The sequence below is a fragment of the Felis catus genome, chromosome C2, assembly GCF_018350175.1.
Source record: "Felis catus isolate Fca126 chromosome C2, F.catus_Fca126_mat1.0, whole genome shotgun sequence".
In the NCBI taxonomy this organism is placed as follows: domain Eukaryota; kingdom Metazoa; phylum Chordata; class Mammalia; order Carnivora; family Felidae; genus Felis; species Felis catus.
In genome coordinates, this window is record NC_058376.1 from 151,172,252 (window position 1) to 151,195,886 (window position 23,635).

At 44.5% G+C, this 23,635-nt stretch overlaps 1 protein-coding gene and 1 long non-coding RNA gene across 14 annotated transcripts; one reads left to right on the top strand and one right to left on the bottom strand.

Moving 5' to 3' along the window:
* Positions 1-22: 22 nt before the first annotated feature.
* LOC111562320 lies at positions 23-15,382 on the top strand. The gene is made up of 4 exons (XR_002745513.2): positions 23-158; positions 9,065-9,150; positions 14,840-15,108; positions 15,255-15,382. It is a non-coding gene; the product is annotated as an uncharacterized LOC111562320 (long non-coding RNA).
* Positions 2,931-22,364, bottom strand: LOC101084312 (caspase-14-like). 13 transcript variants are annotated; one of them, XM_045037829.1, is made up of 9 exons: positions 21,497-22,353; positions 19,897-19,949; positions 18,544-18,693; positions 15,297-15,522; positions 14,710-14,826; positions 7,895-7,993; positions 6,227-6,336; positions 5,427-5,599; positions 2,931-4,650 (listed from the first exon to the last, which is right to left on the bottom strand). In XM_045037829.1, exons 1-9 carry the CDS (start codon positions 21,855-21,857, stop codon positions 4,647-4,649), a joined length of 1,293 nt encoding a protein of 430 aa, XP_044893764.1. In that variant the 5' UTR covers positions 21,858-22,353; the 3' UTR covers positions 2,931-4,646. The 13 variants fall into 13 exon arrangements, with proteins under 13 accessions (XP_044893764.1, XP_044893770.1, XP_044893767.1 ...); XM_045037835.1 differs by lacking the exon at positions 21,497-22,353 and adding an exon at positions 20,658-21,281; XM_045037832.1 differs by lacking the exon at positions 18,544-18,693 and having other exon boundaries at positions 21,497-22,364.
* Positions 22,365-23,635: the final 1,271 nt, after the last annotated feature.

A 23,635-nucleotide genomic window follows, 5' to 3' on the forward strand; every position in this document is an offset into this window, starting at 1 on the left:
TATCAGGGACCTGCCGCTGGAGGCCGAGTCGGGTTTCTGGTCCCTGTCGTAAGTTGAAGTGTCTTTACGTAGGGAGCCATGTTGAGCACAGGGTGACAAAGTATTCGTTCAACAAAAGCCGGAGAAGTTATTTTCATTTCTTGGAGAGCAATTTATCAGTACGTAATTCAGATTTTGAAAGTTCGCTTACAGGAAATTTTCCTGAAAAACTTAAAAGGAAAACACTACAGATGGCAGGTTTCTTTTTCTAGAGGAAAAGGAATCAATAGCGATAGATTAGTAATTAAAAATTCATTCCGTTCTTATAGTACTATGCAGTCACTAAAGACCTGCAGGGTGGGGGAGATTATTTTAAAAAATTGAAGCCAGTATTAACTAAACTTCAATAATAAAAAAAATTGAAGCCCTGCACATTAGAAGATCATGGTAAAGAGACGGCCAAGTTATTAACTTATGTATTGGGTTTCTATCTTTGCTGCACTTGCGAATCACGTGGAGAGCTTTTAAACATATGCCAACCCAGATTTAAAAAAATCTGAGATATATATATATATATATATATATATATATATATATATATATATATTTTTTTTTTTTTTTTTTTTTTTTTTTTTTTTTTTTAGATAGTGCATGCTCGGGTGAGGGGGAAGGAGGGGACGGGGGAGAAGCAGAGGGGGACAGAGAAGCAGAGGCAGAGGGCCTGAGCTGGGGTTCGAACTCATCAGCGGTGACCTGAACTGATGTCAGAGGTTTAACTGGCTAAGCTTCCCAGGCACTCCAAAAATCTGACTTTTTACATGGAAGTATTGCCATAAAACATATTTGTATATATTGTGAAATGATCACCACAATGAATCTAGTTAAAATGTGTCACCATCCAGTTACAAAAAGTGTGTTTTTCTTGTGATGAGAACTTTTACCCTCTTAGCAACAGTGAAATACACAATATGGTATTATTAACTATATTACATTCCCAGGACTTAAAAAAAAAATCCGATTCTCATAAGTACCTCCCTAGGTAATTTTAATGTGTAGCCAGGCTAAGAACCACTAATATACTAGTAGAGAAACTGGGTGAGTTTGTTTTCGTCTCATTTTTAGCATTTTTGAAATTTTCTGAGGAACACAGGTTAAAAAATTAAAAAAAACAAAACCCCATTGCAGCTGATAGAGAAGGAATGAAAACTTAGGAAGGGGTTTAAGCATCCTTAGAAATTGCTGAAAATATCTGGAGACATTTTGGCTCCCAAAGAAAAAATAGCTATGTGGAAAATAGAACAGGTGGCTTTTAGGGGCAGTTTTCTGTCACTGTATTGCATGACTTCTCTGGAGGGGCTTCCCCAGCCACCTCAACAGCTCCCTCCCATATGCACGCTGGAGTCCCAGGACTACTTCCTTTGTTGCAAGGAGGACACTGTACTGTAATTATGTTTGGGTGTTTGTCCACAAAATAGTATTTTTCTCACAAAACAACTTTGCTCTTGAGAACCAATCCGCATAAGGAAAATCCTTGGTGAGGAAATGAATCAACAAGAGTCCAAAGATGAAGAAGGTACTATAGTAAACCACGGTGGGGAGCCCATGGCCCAAGAGGCACTTGTCAAAGAAAATCTGTAGCGAGCAGCCAAGTGTCCTCCCCACCTTCCAGGGTCCCCGGTCGTCTGCACAAGTTTCTGCAACATTTTTTATCCGTGCCTGTTTTTCTTTAATGTTTTTTTTTTTTTTTTTTTTTGAGAGAGAGAGAGAGAGAGAGAGAGAGAGAGAGAGAGAGTGGGGGAGGGAGACACAGAATCCAGAGCAGGCTCCAGGCTCTGAGCTGTTAGCACAGAGCCCTTTGTGGGGCTCAAACTCAAGAGCCATGAGATCATGACCTGAGCCGAAGTTGGATGCTTAACCAACTGAGCCACTCAGGCGCCCCCTCCCCTCCCCCTGTGCCCTTTTTAAATAAAACTTTCTGGAATTTCCTTTGGCAAACTTTTGATCTTGGGCATTCATATTTAAAAAGAGAAAAACTCGGCTTAAGTTTTTTTCCAAATGCAAAATTGTGGTAGAGACTGTAGTTTTGGGGGGATACACTACCTGTGGCATTGGATGGCTAGAGGAGACCCTGTTCTGGTTGACAGCCGAGAGAATACGGAGGACACCAAGTTGGCCCCAGGCTTCAAGTTCATCTTGGGCACCTTCCCACCTCCCTCTCTAACCTGACTTCCTCCTTGCTCCTCCTTGACCTGTTTGGTATCCAGCCATGCTCCAGTCCTCTCCAGGAATCTTACCTGCCGTGGCCTGAGCAGTGTTCCAAAATAACTGTTCCCTCCTTTGCCCCAAAGCTCATTCATTCCCTTAGTTAACTGGCATGGGCCTGTTTGTTGAAAGGATTCTGTCTTATAACTTTTCTCTCTCACTTGGCACTTTTTGTCTTGTGTTTTCATGCACTGGAATGTATTTCATGCACTGCCGCATTGCGAAATGGGACTCTGAACTAGTCACTTAACCTGCCTCAGGAAACGAGCTATTGCCTGTGTTAGCTGCTGCCGTCCCCCTGAAATGAGTCCCTGGGCCTGGAGTCCCAGGATGGCACAGGATGCAAAATGAACAGAGAAGGCTCACCTGATGTTCATATTTTATGAACCAAGGTGACATTTTAATGGTCTATAAAAAAAAAAAAAAAGCAAAGTCACATATCAAACATCAAAACTCAAAAGTTTTCAAAATTAAATCACACGTATATAGGACTTGAAAAATCACATTAACTAAAAAGGACACAATTGTCCCTGAAATGGAGACAGGCCTGGAGATTCCGGGTTGCTTCAGTCATCGTGACCCTCAGTCTTCAGAGCATTTTCACCGAACACCTGTATCCTCATACAGGCCCAATGGTCTCACACAACTTCCAGCTTGAACCTCTAGGATCAGGAATAGCCACACCTGCAGCATATTCATGAACAGTTTATTAAGAGGCCAAAGTTCAGGGAAGTCCAGTGACTGGATGAGTTCTCAGCCGAGCCAAATCTCCTTTTATGATGTGGAAACCAGGGTTTAGTATAGTCCAAAGTTAACGAGAAGTGAGAACACAATCACAATGAAAGCTCATCTTCAGCCCGGAGTTTGTGAACTCTAAGTAAACGCTAGTCTACATACAGTTTTCCTTCTGGTGGGATGGGACCCAAGCCGCACCCTAAAGAATGTGTGGTGTAGAGAAAGCACACAGAACAAAGGACGCTTCAGGCGGAAGGGAGAGAATGAACCATAGTTCATTGTTCAATGAACATAGCCAAGAGCATTCATTCAACATTCATTAACCCACAAGCCTGATTCTGTGAGAGGGGATGCCTGAGGGGAGGACACATCATCCCGTGTGGTCAAGACCCAGGACAAACGGGCAGTACAGGCCTGACAGAGAGGGACTTGGAATATTCTCCTAGGGCAATCTGAGTATATTCCGCAGGCAGTGGGGAGTCAGAGGATTATTCACAATGGGATGGGTTTTGTAAAGAGGTTTAAGGGAAATGTAGGTTGACTTCCAACTTAGGGAGTTAAAGACGCCACACGACAACCAGCCAGGTGGGGATGGCCGGAAGGTGGCCAGATGCACAGAGGTAATGAGGCGAGGTCTGACGAATGGACAAAACAATTAAAAGAGACTAGTCATTCACCAAACATTCATCACATTGCTTCTCTATGTCTTAAGGCACCAATGGAAGCTGGGATACAGCAATGAATGAGACACACAGCCTCTGCCTCTTGGAGCTTATGACTGAACTGGAGAGAGATTCGTGGCCACTGCACAGTCCTTTAAGTACAGTGGTGCTAAATGCTGCAGAAGAAAAGCTCTCGGTCTGTGAGCACTCGGGAAGAGCTGACCTAGCACGAGGCCTCGGCGAAAAACTTTCCCGTGCAAAGGATGCTTGACCCAAACCCGGAGGGGCGGAAAGGACTGGAGAGGAACAGAGCATCCCACGCAGAGAAAACAGCATTCAGAGGTACCGCGCAGCAAGGGAGAAGCTGGGGAATGGGTGGCGGGTGGAAACGCGAGGCATCAAGGACAACAAAGTACAAACGAAGACACCCGGGTCAGACTCGAGAATGGCTTATGGAGTCAAAAAGGAGACGAGTCTGGCTGCAGACAACAACATGGGGGAAATCGGGCGAGCCAGGACAGGACTACACAGAGACAGCTCTTGAAGACTAAGCCAAAAAAACGAGGATGAACGCCAGCACCAAAGTAGGAGAGGGTGGAGTGTCATCAGTAAGGGAAGCACATTATAAAAATGGTCCACAAATCGAGCTGGGCTTCCCTGTTTCGGTAACAGCTCAGGAAAGCCCATTTTCAAAAACAGTGATCTTTTCAAAGAAGTCAAATTATTTACAAGCGCCAACTATACGTGGCCCAATCTTGGAAAAATACACATAAATGCAAAACAAACTGGAGAAGTACAACTGGTGACAGAAATAACCCCAAATGATAACCATTCGAACCGCACTACAGACGCTCTCTGTTCTTTACACCGTCGGTTATAAAGCAGCCCTTAGTTTTTCATCCTCCCGACGTCAAAAGTACACAGATTTAGTTAAAGTCGACTCCATGACAAGTGACACTTTTATGGGTTCCTCGTGTAGATGAAACTCAGTGTGCACCACTCTGTTATTCACCTGGAAGATTAAAGTACAGACTGTTCAAAAGCCCTGAGCGAAAGCCTTTTAGTCAACCCTACGGCGTGAAATGGCAGAATTCTACGCATTTCGGAAAGCAATATGCAAATGGCGGCGGAAGGAGCATGGCCCCCCCCCAAGTGCCTGGAATGCAGCTGTCTGGACTCCAGGGTCCACAGACCTGGGTTTGGTCTCGACTTGCCCCTGGGGATGAGTAGGCAAGGGAAGCCGCCGTAAAATGAAAGGGTTGGGTTACGTTATGTCCAAAGCACCCCATGGCCCTATAATCCCAGGGTTGGCTGTGAGCACATCAGCCACCCTTCCACGTCACTGGGCCGCGAGGGCCTTTAATGCAAAGGCCCCATCATGCTCATTTATGGATTTTTTTTTTCTTTGCCAGCGTCTACTCAGCAAGCACTTTAAAAATAAAGGGTGTTCGGTAAAGGCTTAATGAACGTCGGTCAGCCAAACAATTTTTCAGCTAGCCTTAGCTACGATGGATTTCCATTTACAGTTGGCCAAATCTGTCTTTATTATAACATTGCTGAGAAGCTGACAAGAAACTTTTCTCAGAGAAACTGAGCAATAGAAGATACTCGGGCATATGGTTGGAATGAGTGTCAAAATTGTCTCTGGTCCCTCCCTTTCACATCCCACCCCCACCAAACTCTGACCCCAAATGAGGTGAGAAGGAGTTTGAAGGGCTGTTAAGCATCATATGTAAATTATTAAAATTAAATCTTTCTATTTTAAAGAAACAAAAACAGTTACCATACCTTGGGCGGGTGTGGAGTAATTCATATGTAATTGTGATTAGGGCATGGACTCTAGAAGCACTCTGCCCAGGCTGGGGTGCCAGCTCAGCCACCGACTCGCCCCCATCTGTCACAGGGGATGTGAATCCCAGGAGGTCCCTGAGGGGTGTTGGAAAGCTTAACTGGATTCGTATCTGGGAAGCGCAGAGAATGGTAACTGGCGTGGAGTGGGCCACGCAATCGACGTTAGCCTCGCTGTTACTGGGCGCTTCTCTAATCTCTTCTAATTAGCTCTCTGTGGGCGTAAACCTCTCAGAATGAGAAGAAAATTTCTCTTCAATCCTGATATGATAAAATACAATAATTAGGCCATTCTCCAAACTAGGGTTCATGTGCACATCAACCGCCATTATCGAGCACGTGTTCATTCAGTGAATGTTTACTATGGGCTACGAGCTGGGGAGACAAATGTGAGCTGGAGTCTGTCCTTAGAGATGTCCTAAGGCTCTGCCCTCTCTAGGGGTGCTGAGTCGGGCCAAAGCTGGCTGCCATGGTGGGCTACACAGCAGGCAGGGTCTTTAAGGCTCACCTAATATCCAATGCCCTTCTATTACCAAGGAACGGAAGGTGTCATTCTGTTTCCCTCGGCAGGTGGCTCAACCATGTTTTCTGAATGCTACGGTCATTGTAAGTCATGATCGGCCCATCACTTCCAAGCAACTTTTCAGTATCTCCCCTATTTTCATGGGTAAAGCCAACCTCATGAAAATGCTCCGATCAAGTACATGAATGAAGCACGTGTTCACTTAGAATCTACTTACTTTGGTGAAAAAGTCAGCGATGTGCCACTTATTTCCATGCTGTTTAAAGACCTCCGCCATCGCTTCGATCATCACCGAGCCCGTGCGAGGGTGCCGTAAAGCAACGTGATCTACAAAGTGAAAACATTTCATGTGTTTTCCTCCTCTGGTTGCACCGAACTTTTCTTTTACCCATAGTGAAACCTGTAAAATGGTTTTGAACTGAGAATACGGAAGCATTCTTGTATTAATAGGAGTGGGCCTGGGTCCAGAAGAGACACAGACACAGAAAGAGGAAGCACTGAGCCCCCCAGGGGACTCCTGTGACCAACAGCACGTAACCCCTCAAGAGGGCAATTCTCTTCTATCAATCAGTTTTTAAAATAAAACTTTTCAAATATTCACAAAAGGAGAAAGCAAAGTTTAACAAACTCCCATATGATCATCCCCCAGATTCAACAGTTACCGTTTTGCCATATTTCCTTCATTTATCCCTTCTTTCTATATTTCTTAATGTTTATTTATTTTTGAAGGCGGGGGAAGTGAGAGAGACAGAGACGGAGACAGAGAGAGAATCTTAAGCAAGCTCGCACTATCAGTGCAGAGCCCAATGTGGGGTTCAAACTCACCAACTATGAGATCATGACCTGAGCTGAAATCAAGAGTCAGATGACCAGCCAACTGAGCCACCCAGGTGCCCCGTCTATTTTTTTTTTTTTTTATTTCTGACTTTTGCTATAGGATCTTAAGCTAAATATCCCCCAAATACATCAGTATAGCATTTATTTTGGGGTCCTCAAAAAAATTTAGTGGAATTGTTTTTATTAGTAGTTAGTAAAAAACACGAAACGTGTCTTTTTTTAGTGTGGAAATTTGATGGGAATATCAAAATCGTACCCTCTGATAATAAATCTAGGTTGGAACAGAAAAAAAACATGGATACACCTTTGCAATCTCAATATAGGCAAAGGTTTCTTAGAACACAAAAAGCATAAGCCACAAAAGAAAAAGATGCCAATTTGGACTTCATCGAAATTAAAAACTTGTTTTTTGAAACACGTTATTAAGAAAATGAAAAGCAAGCCACAGTTTGGGAGAAATATTTGCAATACATACCAGGCAAATAACTTGTATCCAGAATATAGAAATAATTCTCAGGGGTGCCTGGGTGGCTCAGTTGGTTAAGCGTCCGACTCTTGGTTTCGGCTCAGGTCATGATCTCCCAGTTTGTGAGCTCGAGCCCCACTTTGGGCTCTGTGCTGACAGCACAGAGCCTGCCTGGGATTCTCTCTCTCCCTCTCTCTCTGCCCCTCCTCTGTCTCTCAAAATCAATAAACTTAAAAAAAATTAAAAAGAAAATAATTCTTACAACTTCATAAGAAAACCAACAACCCAATAAAAAATTGGACAACACACATGAACAGACATTTAGCAAAAGAAGATACGTGAGCGGACAACACGTACGGGAAAAGATAATCACTAGGCCTCCAAGAAATGCAAATTAAAACTACAAGGTGATACTATTCTATACCCATCAGACTGTCTAAAATTTAAAAACAGATCAAACCAACTGATAATGAGGATGTGAAGCAACTGGAACTCTCATACGCTGCTGGCGGAAATGTAAACAATACAACCACATTGAAAAAGAATTTTCAACTTGGCAGTTTCTTTAAAAGTCAAACACACCTGCTATGTGAACCAACCATTCCACTTCTTCGTATGTACCCAAGGAGAACAAAAACATATGCCCAAAGATGTACACACGTGTGTTCACAGCGGCTTCATCTGTAATAAGCAAAACCTAGAAACAACTTAAATGTTCAGTAACAAGTGAATGGCTGAGCGCATTGTGTTAACATTTGTTATATTCACACAACTAAATACCACTCAGAAATAAAAAGGAATGAGCTACTGATATACAAAACGACATGGGTACAACCTGAAACCATTATGCTGAGTGGAAGAAGACAAGAAGGGAGGGAGGGGGGGAGGAAACCTACATGCTATATAATTCTAGTCCTATAAAATTCCAGAAAATATAATCTAATCAGTGGTAACAGAAAACACAACCGTGGTGACTCAGGGATGGGGATGGAGGTTGGGACAGATTCAAACATGAAGAAACTTTTTGCGGTGACGGCAACATTTGCTTATCTTGATCATGGTGATGGTGTCATGAACACATACTTCCACCTGTTCGAATGGTACACGTGGAATATGTACAGCTCATACTTCAACTATATCTCCATAAAGTTGTAAACAAATCCACAAAACGTATCTGTTTAGTATAGGAACCATACAGCAATTTCAGCATTGTCCCTCTTGGAGTAAATCTGAGTTAGAAACACCACATCACGATGTTTGACAATCCATCCAGTGTTCTTCAAACTGCAGGTTGCGGCCCAATTATCAGCCAACAAATCAATTTAGCATACTGAAACTGTATTTTTTAGGGGCGCCTGGGCAGCTCAGTCAGTTAAGCATCCAACCCTTGATCTCCGCTCAGGTCATGATCTCATGGTTGGGAGTTCAAGCCCCATGGCTCATCCCATGCTTGGGATTCTGTCTCTCCATCTCTCTGCCCCTTCCCCGCTTGTACTTTCTCTCTCTCTCTCTTTCTCAAAATAAATTAATTAATTTCAAAAAATGAAACTGCCTTTTTTGAAAATGGGATAAAATGGGATATAGTAGAAAATATTAAAGTACACCAATGCAGCAAGGGTAGCTATAATTTATAAAACTAGTGTGTTACATGTATATTTATACTTTTACATAAATATATGTGATAGACTATAATGAAGTGTAGATTTTATCAATTCTAATATTGAAGTTTTCTGCCCCCCCCCCCCCACTTAGGCATCTCTGAAATCTGGATGTGCTATATAATCTCTTCCGTGTCAGAGAGTAATTAATTGGTAGCTCCCTGAGGACACAAAATAAAGGTATGTCTTACAATCAAGGCATTAGATTTGATGCAAGACCATAGCTCTTTCTTCCTGTAGATTGTGGCAAATAACATTTGAAAGCCTCTAACCTAATGTGGTCTGCAACCCCGTGGAGGATGTGCCAGTCAGCAGAGCGAAAATGAGTGTAGCTGCCAAGCATCTTATTAAATGAAAGATTATACATTTCTTGTCACTTTGAAAATAATCAGCTATTGTCGTCCATGACCACGGGTTCAGTCCTCAGGACAGACTCTAGGCCACAAAAAAATGAGTCCGATGAGTAAAACTGGAGAACTTTAGACTCGGGCTGAAAGCTAGTGAATTTCCGCAGATTTACCAAACAGGGTGAAATTAAAAAGTCATCAGGACCGGGATTCCCCCAACATTGCATTAGATGATGACTCTGGCCATAGAACAAGAGCTCCAATCACTCACAAGACTGAAAACAAGTAGCCAATGAACACATGAACACCTTATAGCTTCTCATATATAGGTGAGATGGCTTGGTCACAGGCCAGGAGGGACAGGCTCTAGAACTCACAGGGGTCAGGTAGCTGGTATAAACTTCAACGGTGAACTAGATGTCGGAAGCCCGAATTTTGTTGAAATCTACTTTCTAAAAGAGAATAACTTTAAAATGTTTTAAATCTTTTTTTTTTGCCCTTGATCTTAGCCAAAAGTCAAGCCGTGATTAAATCCATTGTTTGAATAGATAATACATTCAAATGGTTCACAATTCATCTATCAGTAGATGAGTAGATAAAAATATAGATGTATATTTATCTTACATGGACACCCATGCGCACACACACACATAGGCACAAGAGAATATTACTCAGCCATAAAAAAGAAAGAAATCTTGCCAACATGGATGGACTAGAGGGTATGCTGCTAAGTAAAATAAGCCGGACAGGGAAGACCTGCCATATAATTTCATTTGTATGGGGAATCCAAAAAGCAACAAAAAATGGACTCAAACACAAATGGGTCACAATTCAAATTATAAAAGGAATCCAGCAAAGTCTCCCTCCCGCCTCATCCCACGCCCAAGAAATCAAACTCACGATCTGTGAGATCACAACCTGAGCCACCCAGATGCCCCACAGCTGTCTTATTTTCAGTAACTGTTGCATGTGAAACTTGACCATGATGATTCTTTTCAACTGCGGCACAGTATCCTACAGTATGAATATACCACTCCCAGTGGCTTTTAGATTCCTGCCCCTTCATTTGCCCCACTAAGCAACTTCAAAGGAGTGCCCAGAGTAGAGTGCTCGACTCAGCCCCATTCACCACTTTCCTGGTATTAGCACTGAAAAGTCCAGTATCCCAGGAGACCCCTCCATCTCGGGCAAACTGGGACAGTTGGTCGGCCTTTCCATGTATATACGTGTGCAGAAGATTCCTCTGTGCAGAAGCTCCCAAACTTTCTCAGTTCATGGTGCCCTTAGTGTCTCAGTAATTTCTTCACAGCACTCCTAGGCCAAAAGAAATACCTAAGAGATCCATTTACTAAAGTAGTTAGTTCCAAGCTCAGTATTAATATCTTAATAGCTGGGGCACCTGGGTGGCTCGGTCACTTAAGCGACCGACTTTTGATTTCAGCTCAGGTCATGGTCTCACAGTTTGGTGCATGAGATCAGGGAGGGTCTCTCTCTCCCTCTCTCTTTTTTTTCTCTCTCTTTGTCAAAATAAACACTTTTTAAAAAGTTACATGTTGGGGCGCCTGGGTGGCTCAGTCGGTTGGGCAGCCGACTTCGGCTCCGGTCACGATCTCACGGTCCGTGAGTTTGAGCCCCGCGTCAGGCTCTGGGCTGATGGCTCGGAGCCTGGAGCTTGCTTCCAATTCTGTGTCTCCCTCTCTCTCTGCCCCTCCCCCGTTCATGCTCTGTCTCTCTCTGTCTCAAAAATAAATAAAAAAAAAAACGTTAAAAAAAAAAAGTTACATGTTATAATGTGAGGGATACAGTAAAAGCAGTACTCAGAGGGGATTATTTGAAAATGCTTATATTTTGGGGACGCCTGGGTGGCTCAGTAGGTTAAGTGTCTGACTTTGGCTCAGGTCATGATCTCACAGTTTGTGAGTTCGAGCCCTGCGTAGGCCTCTGTGCTGGCTGCTCAGAGCCTGGAGCCTGCTTCAGATCTGTGTCTCCCTCTCTCTCTGCCCCTCCCCTACTTGTGCTCTGTCTCTCAAAAATGAATACATGTTAAAAAAAAATTTTTTTTAATGCTTATTTTTTGAAAAGAGAGAAAATAATGAGCCAAGTATCTAACCAAAATAGTCGGGAAAAGAAGAGTAGAAGAAACCCCCGAATGAAGAAAAATGGAAATTTTAATGAAAATTTATGAAATCAAAATTAACGAAATCAAAAACCTATACTAGAGAGAATGAACAAAACCAGAAACAGGTTCTTTTTTTTTTTTTTTTTTTTTTTGAGAGAAAGAGAGAGAGGGCACAAGTGAACAAGGGGCAGAGAGAGAGTGAGATTGAGAAAATCCCACAAGGGGCAGAGAGAGAAGAAGAGAGAGAGAGAGAGAAAGAGAGAATTCCACTCAGGCTCCGAGCTGTCAGCAGAGAGCCCGACTCAGGGCTCGAACTCACAAACCGTGAGATCATGACCTGAGCCGAAGTCAGATGCTTAACCAGATGCTAAGCCAGGGGCCCCTAAAAATAGGTTCTTAATGAAACCACTGGCAAGACTGATCAAGATTAAAAGAAGGAAGCCACAAATATTAGAGACAAAAGGAGCATTACTATAGACTTACTGGACATTTCATGTGATTAAAGATACAACGAACCCTATGCCAAGAAATAATTTTTTGTTTTTCTCCCACGGAGAAGCCAGTTTTCCCAGCAGTACATATTGAACAGCCCATTTTTTCAAGACTAATTGGTGATGGCTTGTCACATACCTAGTTGTCCTGCATATCTGGTTCTGCGTGTACATTCTCTATTCTATTCTAGTGGTCTGTGTATACATAGAATTTTTATTATTGTTATATACTAAGTATTCTTTTTTTTTACTGTTGATTTATTTTTGACAGAGAAATAGAGACAACAAGCAGGAAGGGACAGAGAGGGAGACACAGAATCCAAAGCAGGCTCCAGGCTCTGAGCTGTCAGCACAGAGCCCGATGCGGGGCTCGAACTCACAAACTTTGAGATCATGACCTGAGCCGAAGTCGGATGCTCAACAGACTGAGCCACCCAGGCATCCCTATATCCTAAGTATTCTTATGTCACAACACAAGTTCTCTCAAATATCTGCATAGGTACCTCTCTCATGTCCCTCAAATGTCCACACAACAATCAGCTGTTCCATGGGGACATCTCTACACATCTCTTTTTTAAAACGGCCATCTCCACTCCTCTCCCTCGACACTCCCTATAACCCTCATCCCTGCATTATTTTTCTCCATAGCACTTATCAGCATTTAACATATTTTATTTTATTTTTTTTATTTATTTTATTTTATTTTATTTTATTTTATTTTATCTTATCTTATTTTATTTTATTTATTTTTGGTAAAGATTTCACTGAAAGGGAACCATCCCATAGCAAAGTGTGCAAAGCCTTAGGGGTACAGAAGAGCTCCATAAACTTTCATAAAGTGAACACACCCCATAACTAGAAACATCTAGAAACAAGATGCCGGCATTCCAGAAGTCCCCTCCTTGCCCCCTCTGGTCATTACCACCCCCAACACTCTGCAGCCCTGAGGGCAAGCAGTATCCTGACTTCTAGCACCACAGATTAGTTTTGCCTGTTTCAGAGCTTTATATAAATGGGATCATAAAGTAGCACAACATATAGTGTCTCTCTGTGTTTCTCGTCTGTCTCCCCCACTAGCGCAGAAGCTCCGTGGAGGCAGAGAGTTTTAGTTCTTCTGTTCAATACTGAGTCTCTAGCCCTTAAATGTATATACAGTCCAGCAGTCATAAAACTCATTCGTTCCATAAAACTGGAGCTTGAGGTTTCTCGCCTTGACCCTGAACTGTTCCATAATAATTCTGCAGTTAGTTTGTATCAGGAGCTCATCTCCTTTTATCGCTGACTGGTAGTCCACGTGGGGCACACCGGGATTTGTTTATTCGCTCACCTGTTGATGGTCACTTGGGTTGTTTTCAGTCTTTGGCTATTTCAAATAAAGCTGCTATGAACTTTTGTGTGCCAGTCTCTGTGAGGCCACATGCGTTCATCTCTCTTGGAGAAACAACCAAGGAGTGAGATCTTTCGTCTAACCCTAGTGGGGAAGTTTCTCGCATCTTACCTCTAAGGATGGTTTCATTTTAAGTGGTGGCCCTTAGTTTCCTTTGCTTGCATTTCTTCACTCACATTTTATATCAAATTCCACATAGAGATGGAACATATATATATATTTGCAAGCTACTTTAATCCTCTTCTCAAGTCAAGATAAAGCAGTGCCTGGGTGGCTCAGTCAGTTAAGCGTCCAACTTCAGCTTGGGTCATGATCTCGCAGTTCATGAGTTCGAGCCCCATTATCGGGCTCTGTGCTGACAGCTCAGGGCCTGGAGCCTGCTTCAGCTTCTGCATCGCCCTCTCTCTCTGCCCCTCTCCTACTCGCATGTGCTCTCGCTCTCTCTAAATAAACCAACAAACATTTTGTTTTTAAATAAAAATAAGCCTAAAAAAAAAAAAAAAAAACCTAAAGAAATGTCCTGGACCCCTTAATTCTATCTCTCCAACATTTTTGTTTCCCCTCACAAGTGAATCAAGTCCACCCTCGCACACACAGATTCTTTTGGACTTTAACTTATTATCAGTAATAGTATTAGTAACAATGATGATAATATTATTAGCAGAATATAGTAGTAATAATGGTATCTAATTTCTTTTTTTTTGTATTCACTATGCCATTAATTATGATAAGCACATCTGCTTTATAGAATTCAATTTATGTAACATCCCAAAGACATAAGTGAATAATATCATTCCCGTTTTACATGAAGAAACTAACATAGCTAGCAATTAAAAAATACTGAAGGTCTCAAATACACTAAGTGGCAGAACTAGCTTTTGGGCCAAGATCTTTTTCACAGAAGAGCCAACCATCTCATTCACCATGCAATACTCTGCTTGGGGGCCGGTGCGTTCCTGGAAGAATGATCTGCTTCTTTTGTTTAGAGATGCCAACCTGCCGTCTCTAAAAGTGGGAACATTTGTAAACGGAGATGGAGAGGTTAACAAAAGATTCTCCTTCTAGATGTCAATTTGTAAGGCACAAATAATTTAAGGGAGGCCTGGGTGGCTCAGTCGGTTAAGCATCCGACTTCAGCTCAGGTCATGATCTCACGGTCTGTGAATTCGAGCCTCACGTCGGGCCCTGTGCGGACAGCTGGGAGCCTGGAGCCTGCTTCCGATTCTGTGTCTCCTTCTCTCTCTGCCCCTCCCCAACTCACACACACTCTCTCTCTCTCTTAAAAAAAAAAAAAAAAAAATTAATTAAAAAAAAAAGATTCTGAGAATCATCACGAATAACTTAAACCTTCTGGAAGAAAGTGTGTGTCACTGGCATCTACCCTCACTGTCTCACCTGCCTGGGTAGGATAGATGATGAAGTAATCACTGAACGTGGGCAGCCTCCTCTTCTCAGATACGTCATCAGACTCCATGGGTTCATCGTCTGTCTCAACACCATTATCTCTTTTCTCTATTTTTTGGAGAACAAAAATACACACTACAGTAATGCGCCATTGACACCAGGAACACTTAATCAACGTCCCAACAAGCTTGCACCTCCAGAAGAGGGAGGAATAGCCACAGAAGCTACGGAAGTCGGATATTGGCCCCGCAGGTCGCCTGGCATCACATGGACGGCGGGATGGCCCTTGGGAACTGCACACATCTCTCTCAGATCTGAGGCTCCCTGGCCTACCCCATGATGTGAGTGACTGGGACCATTCCTCAGCCAGAGTTAATGATTCCATCCCAGGTAAGTGTCCCTTCTGTCCCTTCCTCCCAGCCCAAAGTCTCTAGTACCCCACACAACTAAAGTCACATCAGCCGAGGGGCCTCTGATCGTAAACAAACAAACAAATATTTGTAACTTCTTTTTCTTTTCTCAATCATCCATATGAGAATGCCCTAGACACAGGACTGGACCAAGAAGTCTCCACTCACCTCCTCTGCAGGCCTGGATTATAAAGATCTTTGGTTTCTCTTGAAGTGCCGGACAATTTTTATTATTAAACATTTCAAAAATGTCCTCCAGGCTGACTCTCTCACCATCTTTCATCTTAATAAAGCCTTTCTCCCCGTGGGACATAAGAGTAACAAGGCAACAGCCAACATCATCCTTAATTTCATTGAGTCCATCCCGAAATGATGATATTTTCCCAAGTAACTCCTGTAAAATAGGATCACATATTCAAAATAACTGGAGGGAAGTAAAATCAGAAATGCTGGAGATGGTTCTTTTCAGTAGGCAATCCGAGGATATGACAAATACGAAAATAACTACATCTCAGGCAGGGTTCGTATGAGGTAAATATCAGTTCCTGAACTTGTCCCTTCCCTTTTGGCTGCTCTCAGAATTCCCGTAATTTCTGTTTGTGCCATTGGTTCTTGTTTAACAGAATTAGGGCATTTCTGATTCTCTACTGCAAAAAAACAACATGATGATAGCTCCCCAAAGGGTTAGTGTATGTAAATTTTATATTATTAACTTATTTTAACATATAAAGTTATTGTTTTCTAAAGTTAATGCCCTCAATAAGCTAGAAATGGAAGGGGATGGAGGGATCTGCCAATAATATACACCTGCCAGAACCTATGGAGAGGCGTCATCAGAATTGAGCCCCCTAGAGAGAAACGCAAGACGAGAATGGCGGCCATCACTGCTCGCGTCAACCTTGTAGCCAAGATTCCAGTCCCTTCAATAAAGCATGTAAAAGTGAAATGAAGTCTAAATAAGGTAAACAAAGAGCCAAAACTCATTTTTTACACATATCATGACTTTCTAGAAATACGAAATAATCAACCAAGTAACTACTGGAACCAGAGGCCAGTGAGCTGACTGGATACAAGATTAACTCACAAAGATCGAAGATCCTCTCCCCCCACCCCCCACTCCGGTTACCTGGCAGCAATCTTTTAAACCCCATAACAGAAAAGGGGGTCCCATTCAGGGTCACACCCAAACTAGGACAATACCTAGGAATAAACCTAAATGAAGAAAGGATAAAGCTTTAGGGAAGAGGCGACAATAAACCATGACATGCCCACGCTTCTCTTAATACTACTGATTTGCTGATTCACTCCAAATGAATCTCAATTCAATGTCATGGCAATCAAAATCCCAAAGGGTTTCAGTGGAAATTAACCAGATTCTTCTCCAGGTCACAGAGGACAGACAATCCTCAAGAAGAGCCAAGCATATTCATAAGAAAAAAAAAAAAAAGACAGAGAGAGAGAGACAGAGAGAGAGAGAGAGGAGGGATAGCCCTATCAGGCATCAAAATGTCCTTAAAAATCATGGTGAATGAAACAGGGAGATACTGGCTTAGGTATAAGCAAATATATGAATGGAATATTTTAGATTCTAGAAACCAATCGAATTATATATGGGAATTTATTTCACAATAAAGGCAGAGTTTTAAGTATGTGGGGGAAGGACACATTATTCAATAAATGTTGAGACAACAGACTATCCATCTGGACATAAGGTGAGGCTTCCTACTTCACACTGTCCCAAAAATAAGATTCCAGAGTAGAAAGGAAAACCTTAAGCTATAGAGAAAAATAATTTAAGCATTTTCTAAGTTGGGAAGGCATGGGGTTTAATCAAGACACAAACAACAAGAAGCTGACAAGAAAGACTGACAAGTTGGGGCGCCTGGGTGGCGCAGTCGGTTAAGCGTCCGACTTCAGCCAGGTCACGATCTCACGGTCCGTGAGTTCGAGCCCCGAATCAGGCTCTGGGCTGATGGCTCAGAGCCTGGAGCCTGTTTCCGATTCTGCGTCTCCCTCTCTCTCTGCCCCTCCCCCATTCATGCTCTGTCTCTCTCTGTCCCAAAAATAAATAAACGCTGGAAAAAAAAAAAAAAAAGAAAGAAAGACTGACAAGTTTACTCACAAAAAAATTAAAAGACTTCCATATGACTTAGGACAACAAAAAATCAAGTCACAGGGTAAGAGAAACATATTTGCAGTACGTTTTGTAAATGAATAATATCGAGGAAAATAACTATAAGAACAAGAAAAAGACCACCCAGTAGGAGAAAGGGCGAAGGAAAACAGAACAGATAATTTACAGAAGGAAAAAAAATGGCCAAAGGATGTTTAACCAAACTAAGAATCGGAAAGACGAAACTCCGAACAATGAAATACTTTTGCCAGTGACATTGCTAAATATGTATAAACGTTGCCAGGATGCAGGAAAAGTAGCCACTTAAGACCCCGAGGAGCAAAAACTAAAAGAACATTGGCAGTTTCTGCCATTTGAATGAAAAGGACAGGATTAAAAACCATGCAAAATGAAGAGATTCTGGTCCAATCCTTGGGGAAAGGACATTTGGGGCCAGAAAATTCTTTGCTTGGGGGCTGTTCTGGGCATTGTAGCACCCTCCAGTTGTGACAACCAGAGATGGCTCCAGATATGGCCAAATGAGGGGGACAAGTCACCCTCAGATGAGGACCAGATTTAAGGTAACAACTAGCAAGGGACAGGATTCCAGCCGAGGCAGCCTGTGTGGCATCCACAACCCCATGCTATGCTGTTCCTTGACATTCATTAGCAGTGACTCCTGGGATCTAAGAAGGGCTTTCCTATGTTCCTGTCCCTAAATAAGGGCAGGTCTGAGTCATGTCTCAGCTAAGGTCAAAGAGATCAAATGGAGTTCCCACCATCCTCTTCCACCTTATTTTTTTCAGTACAATCTAGTTAAGTCACAACGCAATTCTGCCCAGTGCTATCGGCTCCCTCCCCATGCTTCTCCCAGGGTTCCAAGTGAGTCCCACAAAGACTCATGTTGCTGGAATCCCTCTCGCGTACCTCCTGATGATCTCTCAAAGGGGTTTCCTTGGTCTTTCCTGATCCTAAATGCTCTGGAACTTGCCTACTCCAGACTCTGCCTTGTCCTTGGCCCCCTTGCCCATCTTGCCAAGGATGCCTTCTGGGGTTCCCTTCCCTCTTCAACTGCAGGGCCCTAGCCAAGACTGGAGCCCAAGAGGTCCCTGCCTGACTGGAAGGGGAGGTAGGGTATCGCACACGTAAAATTACAAAAGCATCAAGAGTTTTATCAGGACACACATGTCATTGAGCAGCAGGTAGGTCCTGATTCTTACCAGGTGTTAAAACCCAATTTTTTAAAAAAGAAAGGAAAATTGGAAGATCCAAGTTAGGTTCCTCATTGTTTTTTATTTTTACCATTTTGTTTGGATCGATGCACGAAGTATGCTCAAACTGGCATTGGCCAAGCCATTCGGTCATTAGCATGACGTCCCGGTGAGCCCCGGGTCTGTTCTTCTCCACACACATGAGGAAAGCCTTCCGCTTGCCACTCAGGTCATAACAGTCCTATTTTCCAGGAAAGCCAACAATAATTAAACCAAACCAAACCCAGAAATCCAAATGTGTCATAGATACAAAATAATGAGTTTCTCTAGGGATCGATGGTGAGGTTTCCCAGTTTGGATCAGGGATGCAACACTGATTGTCTCTCTTATTAGTTATGGAACGGGGGTGGGGGGAGTCATGACTTGATTTATAATCCTTTCAAATATCTTCCTCAGACTAGGACTAATAGGCCAATCTCAGTTTTAAATTCCTACGTATAGCTAGGGTATCAGTTTAAGGAAATATGGCGGACAGAGGAAACGGTAAATGACCACACAAGGCTGCAATCATCAAAATCCAGAATGTGGGACATTCTACAGACAACTTGGTTTCTTTAATAGATAAATAACAAGAAAAAAGGCTAAAGAAAGAAGAAGCATCCTAAGTTAAGAGTCTTAAGGCACAAAGCAAACAACTGTAATTGTGTAGGCCCTGCATGAATCCGTATCCTGATTCAAACCACCCACCTGCAAAAGACATAGGAACGAGTCAAGGATATCTGAATGCTAACCGCCTCTTTGCAAACATTAAGGAAGTTGTTTTTAGGTAGAATAATGGTATTGTGGTTATGTTTTGCAAAACCTCTTTCTCCTGCTAAAGATTCAGAGATCCACACGAAAGTGTCCGTAGATGAAAGGGACATGATTATCTGGATTTGCTTCAAAATAGTGGGAGCGGGAGCAGACAAAACAAGATTGGCTCTATGTTTCTAATTTGCTGAAGCAGGGTCATAAGTACGCTGGGCTGGAGTTGGGGAGATTCGTTTTTCTATCCCACTTTACTATTTGTTCAAAATTTCCGCAGTAAAACTTAAAAAAACCAAACGCTAGAACCAGCAATGTACGTAGTCGTCCAAGGCCATACGGCCAGGCACTGAACTTCCATTGAAGTTGCCTCACTTTTCTTGACTTGTCAAACAGAAATAACAGCAGTTCCTACCTTGTTGGGTTAATGCACGCACAGTGGCTGTAACTGGCTAAAGTTTATCTTCCACTCTCATAACAAAAAGCAGTGAGATATGACCACTTGAGAAAACCATACAGATAGTCTTTAACCAACAAGAACAGCACACAAAAAAATGTTACAATGGCAGTTCAAGCGGCTAAATAAATAGCATCCTTCCTAACCAGTGTGCGGTGCTGGAGTGAGAACAAAAATATTTACCAGTTCGCCATCCACACAGTCATAGCTTCTCTTTAGAATCTTTCTTGGAATCTCTGCATGAATTTTCATGAAAAGAGAATAAAACAGGAAAAACACATTATTATTTTCCCATTTTTTAAGTTTTAATCAAGATCCACTGTCATCCCTACTAACAGGAAGCTCCTCCCAAGGAATTCTGTTGCCTCTTACGTTTTGGGGATCCAGCAGGCTTCAACCTCGCTTTAGAACAGGTTCCCTGGATTATGAACACCTTCCTGCAAACTCATGAGGCTGGAAACTTAAAACCGGCTTCCCGTAGGACGCAGTGGGATACAAGGGCAGGAAGAGCCAGGCCAGAGATAAAAAGGGACAAGGTCTAACTGACATATTACTGCACATGTACTTCCTGGAGAGGAGATTAAGACATCGATAAAGGGAAAATTGAAGTAAAGGAACTAGGCATTAAAAAAAAAAATAGCATAATCTCTTAGCATTTAATTCCAACATTTGTTGGGTGCCTACAGTGTAGAGGCATAATATTGTGTAGGTTGGATGACTCTGGAAAAAAAAGCCCACTTTGCCAACAGTCTAAAGAGGTGATAGCAAAAGTGATACATGACCAACGACCCTGGGAGGGACGACACAAGTGCTTTGTAGGTGCAGTGAAAGCAGGGAGAGTCAAGGCTCCCCAGGGCCAGTATTCTGCCTGTAGGCCATGTGTGGTGGGCCATTACAGTTGTGATGCATTACAAATCTAAACAAAATCAGCAACAGTAACACACCTAGAAGCTCAATCAGATCATAGGCATGCCGATGGCAGAGGTCACCGACGGTACATTTTACTGTCGCTCCCATGTAAGTGGCTCCCATGTAAGTGCTGCTTCCTCTCTCTCCTCTCTCTCACATACGTATTACGTACACATCCGTTTATCAAATCGGGCCGGGGGGAGGGGGGGGGAGCCCCACCTCCCTCAACCTGCTCCGTACTACATTTCTTGATCATAAGCCACATCTTCCCAGATTGACGGCAAATGGTCTCATGGTGTGCAAGAAGAGCCACCCCCTCCGTAAATACACCCCCTGGAGGTGTGACAGTGGGGTTTCCAACACTGGGCTTCTCACTGCATCATTTGGAAACCTCCCACATCATAATCTCTTGAAGGTAGTCGTTAACGAAGCATCTCAGGCCTGCTGCTGAGTCGATCTGCTCTTTGAGCCGCCCCCCAAAATGTGCTCGTAAACCCTGATGGCCGCTCTTCGACGGATCACTCGGATTCCGCGCCTGGGGATGGCGATTCTACGGGCTGCTTCACCCAAGGTTCCCACCTCCCCCCGCGCGTCACCTGGGTCCTAGGGCACCCGCCAGCCCCTGGCTCCGCTAGCCTCCGCCCCGCGGGCTGCCCGGGAACCCGCCCCCAGCCCCGGCAGCCCCCAGATCCCCCGGACCTCTCCCCCCTGCCCGGCTGTCCCCACTCTCACCCAGGCTCCGCCCCTCCGCCGGGCCGCCGGCCGCGCACCCGGGCCCCGCCCCCTAACCCGGCCGCCACCACCCCGCCCCCCATCCCGGCCGCCGATCCGGGCCCAGCCCCCAGCCCCGGCTCGCGGCAGCGCCCCCGCTCACCCCGGCGGTCGTCGTCTTCCGCGCTCTGCCAGCGCGGCAGCAGGTCGGCGCGGCGCAGCTGCTGCAGCACCTTGATGAGAACGCGCGACACGGCGGGCAGGTAGTAGTGCTGGGCCAGGAGACGGGCCAGCCCCGCCTTGCTGCCGCCCTCCAGCTCCAGCCGCAGGGGGCTCACGCGCGGCCCCTCGTCCACGGTCTTGAGGAGGACGCGGAAGTGGCTCAGCTCCCGCGGGGACAGCAGGTCCAGCGTCTCTTGCACGCGGCTCTGCAGCTCCTCCACGGTCGGCGTGATCTTCGGAGGCGCCTGGCGGCCGTCGGACCCCCAGCGCCAGCCGCTCCCAAGGCTCGTCGCCATGGCCATCCAAAGATGCTGCAGCGCCCGGGCCGGAGGGGCCAACCGCCGAGGTCTCAGCCCCGCGGGCCGCGCACGCCTCCCGTTTCTCCCTTTGTTTTGTAAAACGGAGGCGTTTCCGCTCGTCTTAGCTACGGCCGGGCGGGCTGGCGGCGGCGACCTGGAGATCCCGCCAGGCTTCCTCTGCGGCCCCGCCCCTGCCTCGAAGCCCCGCCCCCACCCGCCAGTTCCCGCTTAACCCTCGGAGCCCGGGTAGGGAGAGCTTGGTGGCGGGGGCTCCTCCGTGGTTCTCCGCCGTGGCTGCGCGTTAGGGTCACCTGGCTGACTAACTCCTCGAGCTCAGGCCACAGTCCCGGCTGATTACATTCGAATTTCTGGGTGGCAGACCCAGGCATCAGCCGTTCTGAAAGCTCTTCAGGTGAGGGGCGCCTGGGTGGCTCCGTCGGTTGAGCGTCCGACTTCCGCGCAGGTCATGATCTCGGGGTCCGTGAGTTCCAGCCCCGCGTCGGGCTCTGTGCTGTCAACTCGGAGCCTGGAGCCTGCTTCGGATTCTGTGTCTCCCTCTCTCTCTGCCCCTCCCCTGCTCATGCTCTGCCTCTGTCTTTCAAAAATGAATAAACATTAGAAAAACATTTAAAAGCTCTTCAGGTGATTCCAATGCGCAGCCTAGTTTGATCCGGAGTGTTTATCAGGAGTGTTTATCAGCTACCGAACCCACTGGCTCCACTTGGACGCTGAAATAACACCTAGAGGCTATTTGCCTGGAGCCAGCTTTCCTTGGAGAGGGAGAGGTGAAAAAGGTTGAGGCTTGAGAATTTGAAGTCCGCAAGAAGTTGGAAATGCACACTGCTCAGCCTGGGGACATTGCCTTGGGGAGCAGATCTCAGCTTGGCAACGGCCCGTTACTGTCACTGCTGCTCAGTTCCCTGACTTGCTGGGGACCTCAGGAGCTCACTCTAATTGTGATTTGCCTCAAAATTACTTACCCTGTGGAAGATCTGGTGAAGGAAACTCAAGACCTTGTTTGCATCCCGATTCTAGTAAGCCAACTGTAAAAACTCCCTTTTTAAAAAAGATTTTATTTTGGAGGCACCAGGGTGGCTCAGTTAAGCCTCCAGGCTCTTGATCTCTGCTCAGGTCATGATGTCATGATTGGTGAGACTGAGCCTTGCATGGGGCCCCCATGCTAACAGCTTGGGGCCTGCTTGGGATTTTCTCTCTCCCTCTCTCTGCCCCTCCCCAATCACAGGAAAACACTCAGGTGTGCTCTCTCTCAAAATAAACTTTAAAAGATTTTATTTTCAGTAATCTACACCAACTGTGGGGCTCAAACTCACAACCTGGAGATCAGTCTAGTTCCACAGACTGAGCCAGCCAGGTACCCCTAAAAAGTCCTATTTGAGATCACTGGAAATGTGAATATGGGCTGGGTTTTGGAGGATGTGCAAAAAATTTGTTAGCGTTTTCCAGGTGGGACAATAACATTGTAGTTATGTAAGAAACATGTCCACCATTTTTAGAGCTGCAGAGTTTTAGAGATGAACGATGGGAAGGGTGAAATAGTCTGATGTCTGAAATCTGCTTTCATAAAGGAGAAAGTGGAAAGACAAGAGTGGCAAAATCCTGATGGTCGGTTTTCATCTCAGTGATGCGAATGAAGGGCCAATGTACCATTTGCCCTACTCTGTGTTTGAAATATTTTGTTTATATATTTATAGAAACTGAATGTAACAGCAGCTTGAAATCTTTGCTTCTGTCCTCTTTGGGCCCATATGCCTTACTAGGCC

Excerpts from the sequence above, each read along its gene's own strand:
- LOC101084312 (XM_045037829.1), bottom strand. The coding sequence starts at position 21,857 with ATGGCCATGGCGACGAGCCTTGGGAGCGGCTGGCGCTGGGGGTCCGAC. Across the intron at positions 7,994-14,709 it reads CATCTATCCTACCCAGGCAG|ATGAAGCCGCTGTGAACACA; the intron begins GTGAGACAGTGA and ends TGCTTATTACAG. Across the intron at positions 6,337-7,894 it reads ATGGTTGGTTCACATAGCAG|ATCACGTTGCTTTACGGCAC; the intron begins GTGTGTTTGACT and ends TTCACTTTGTAG.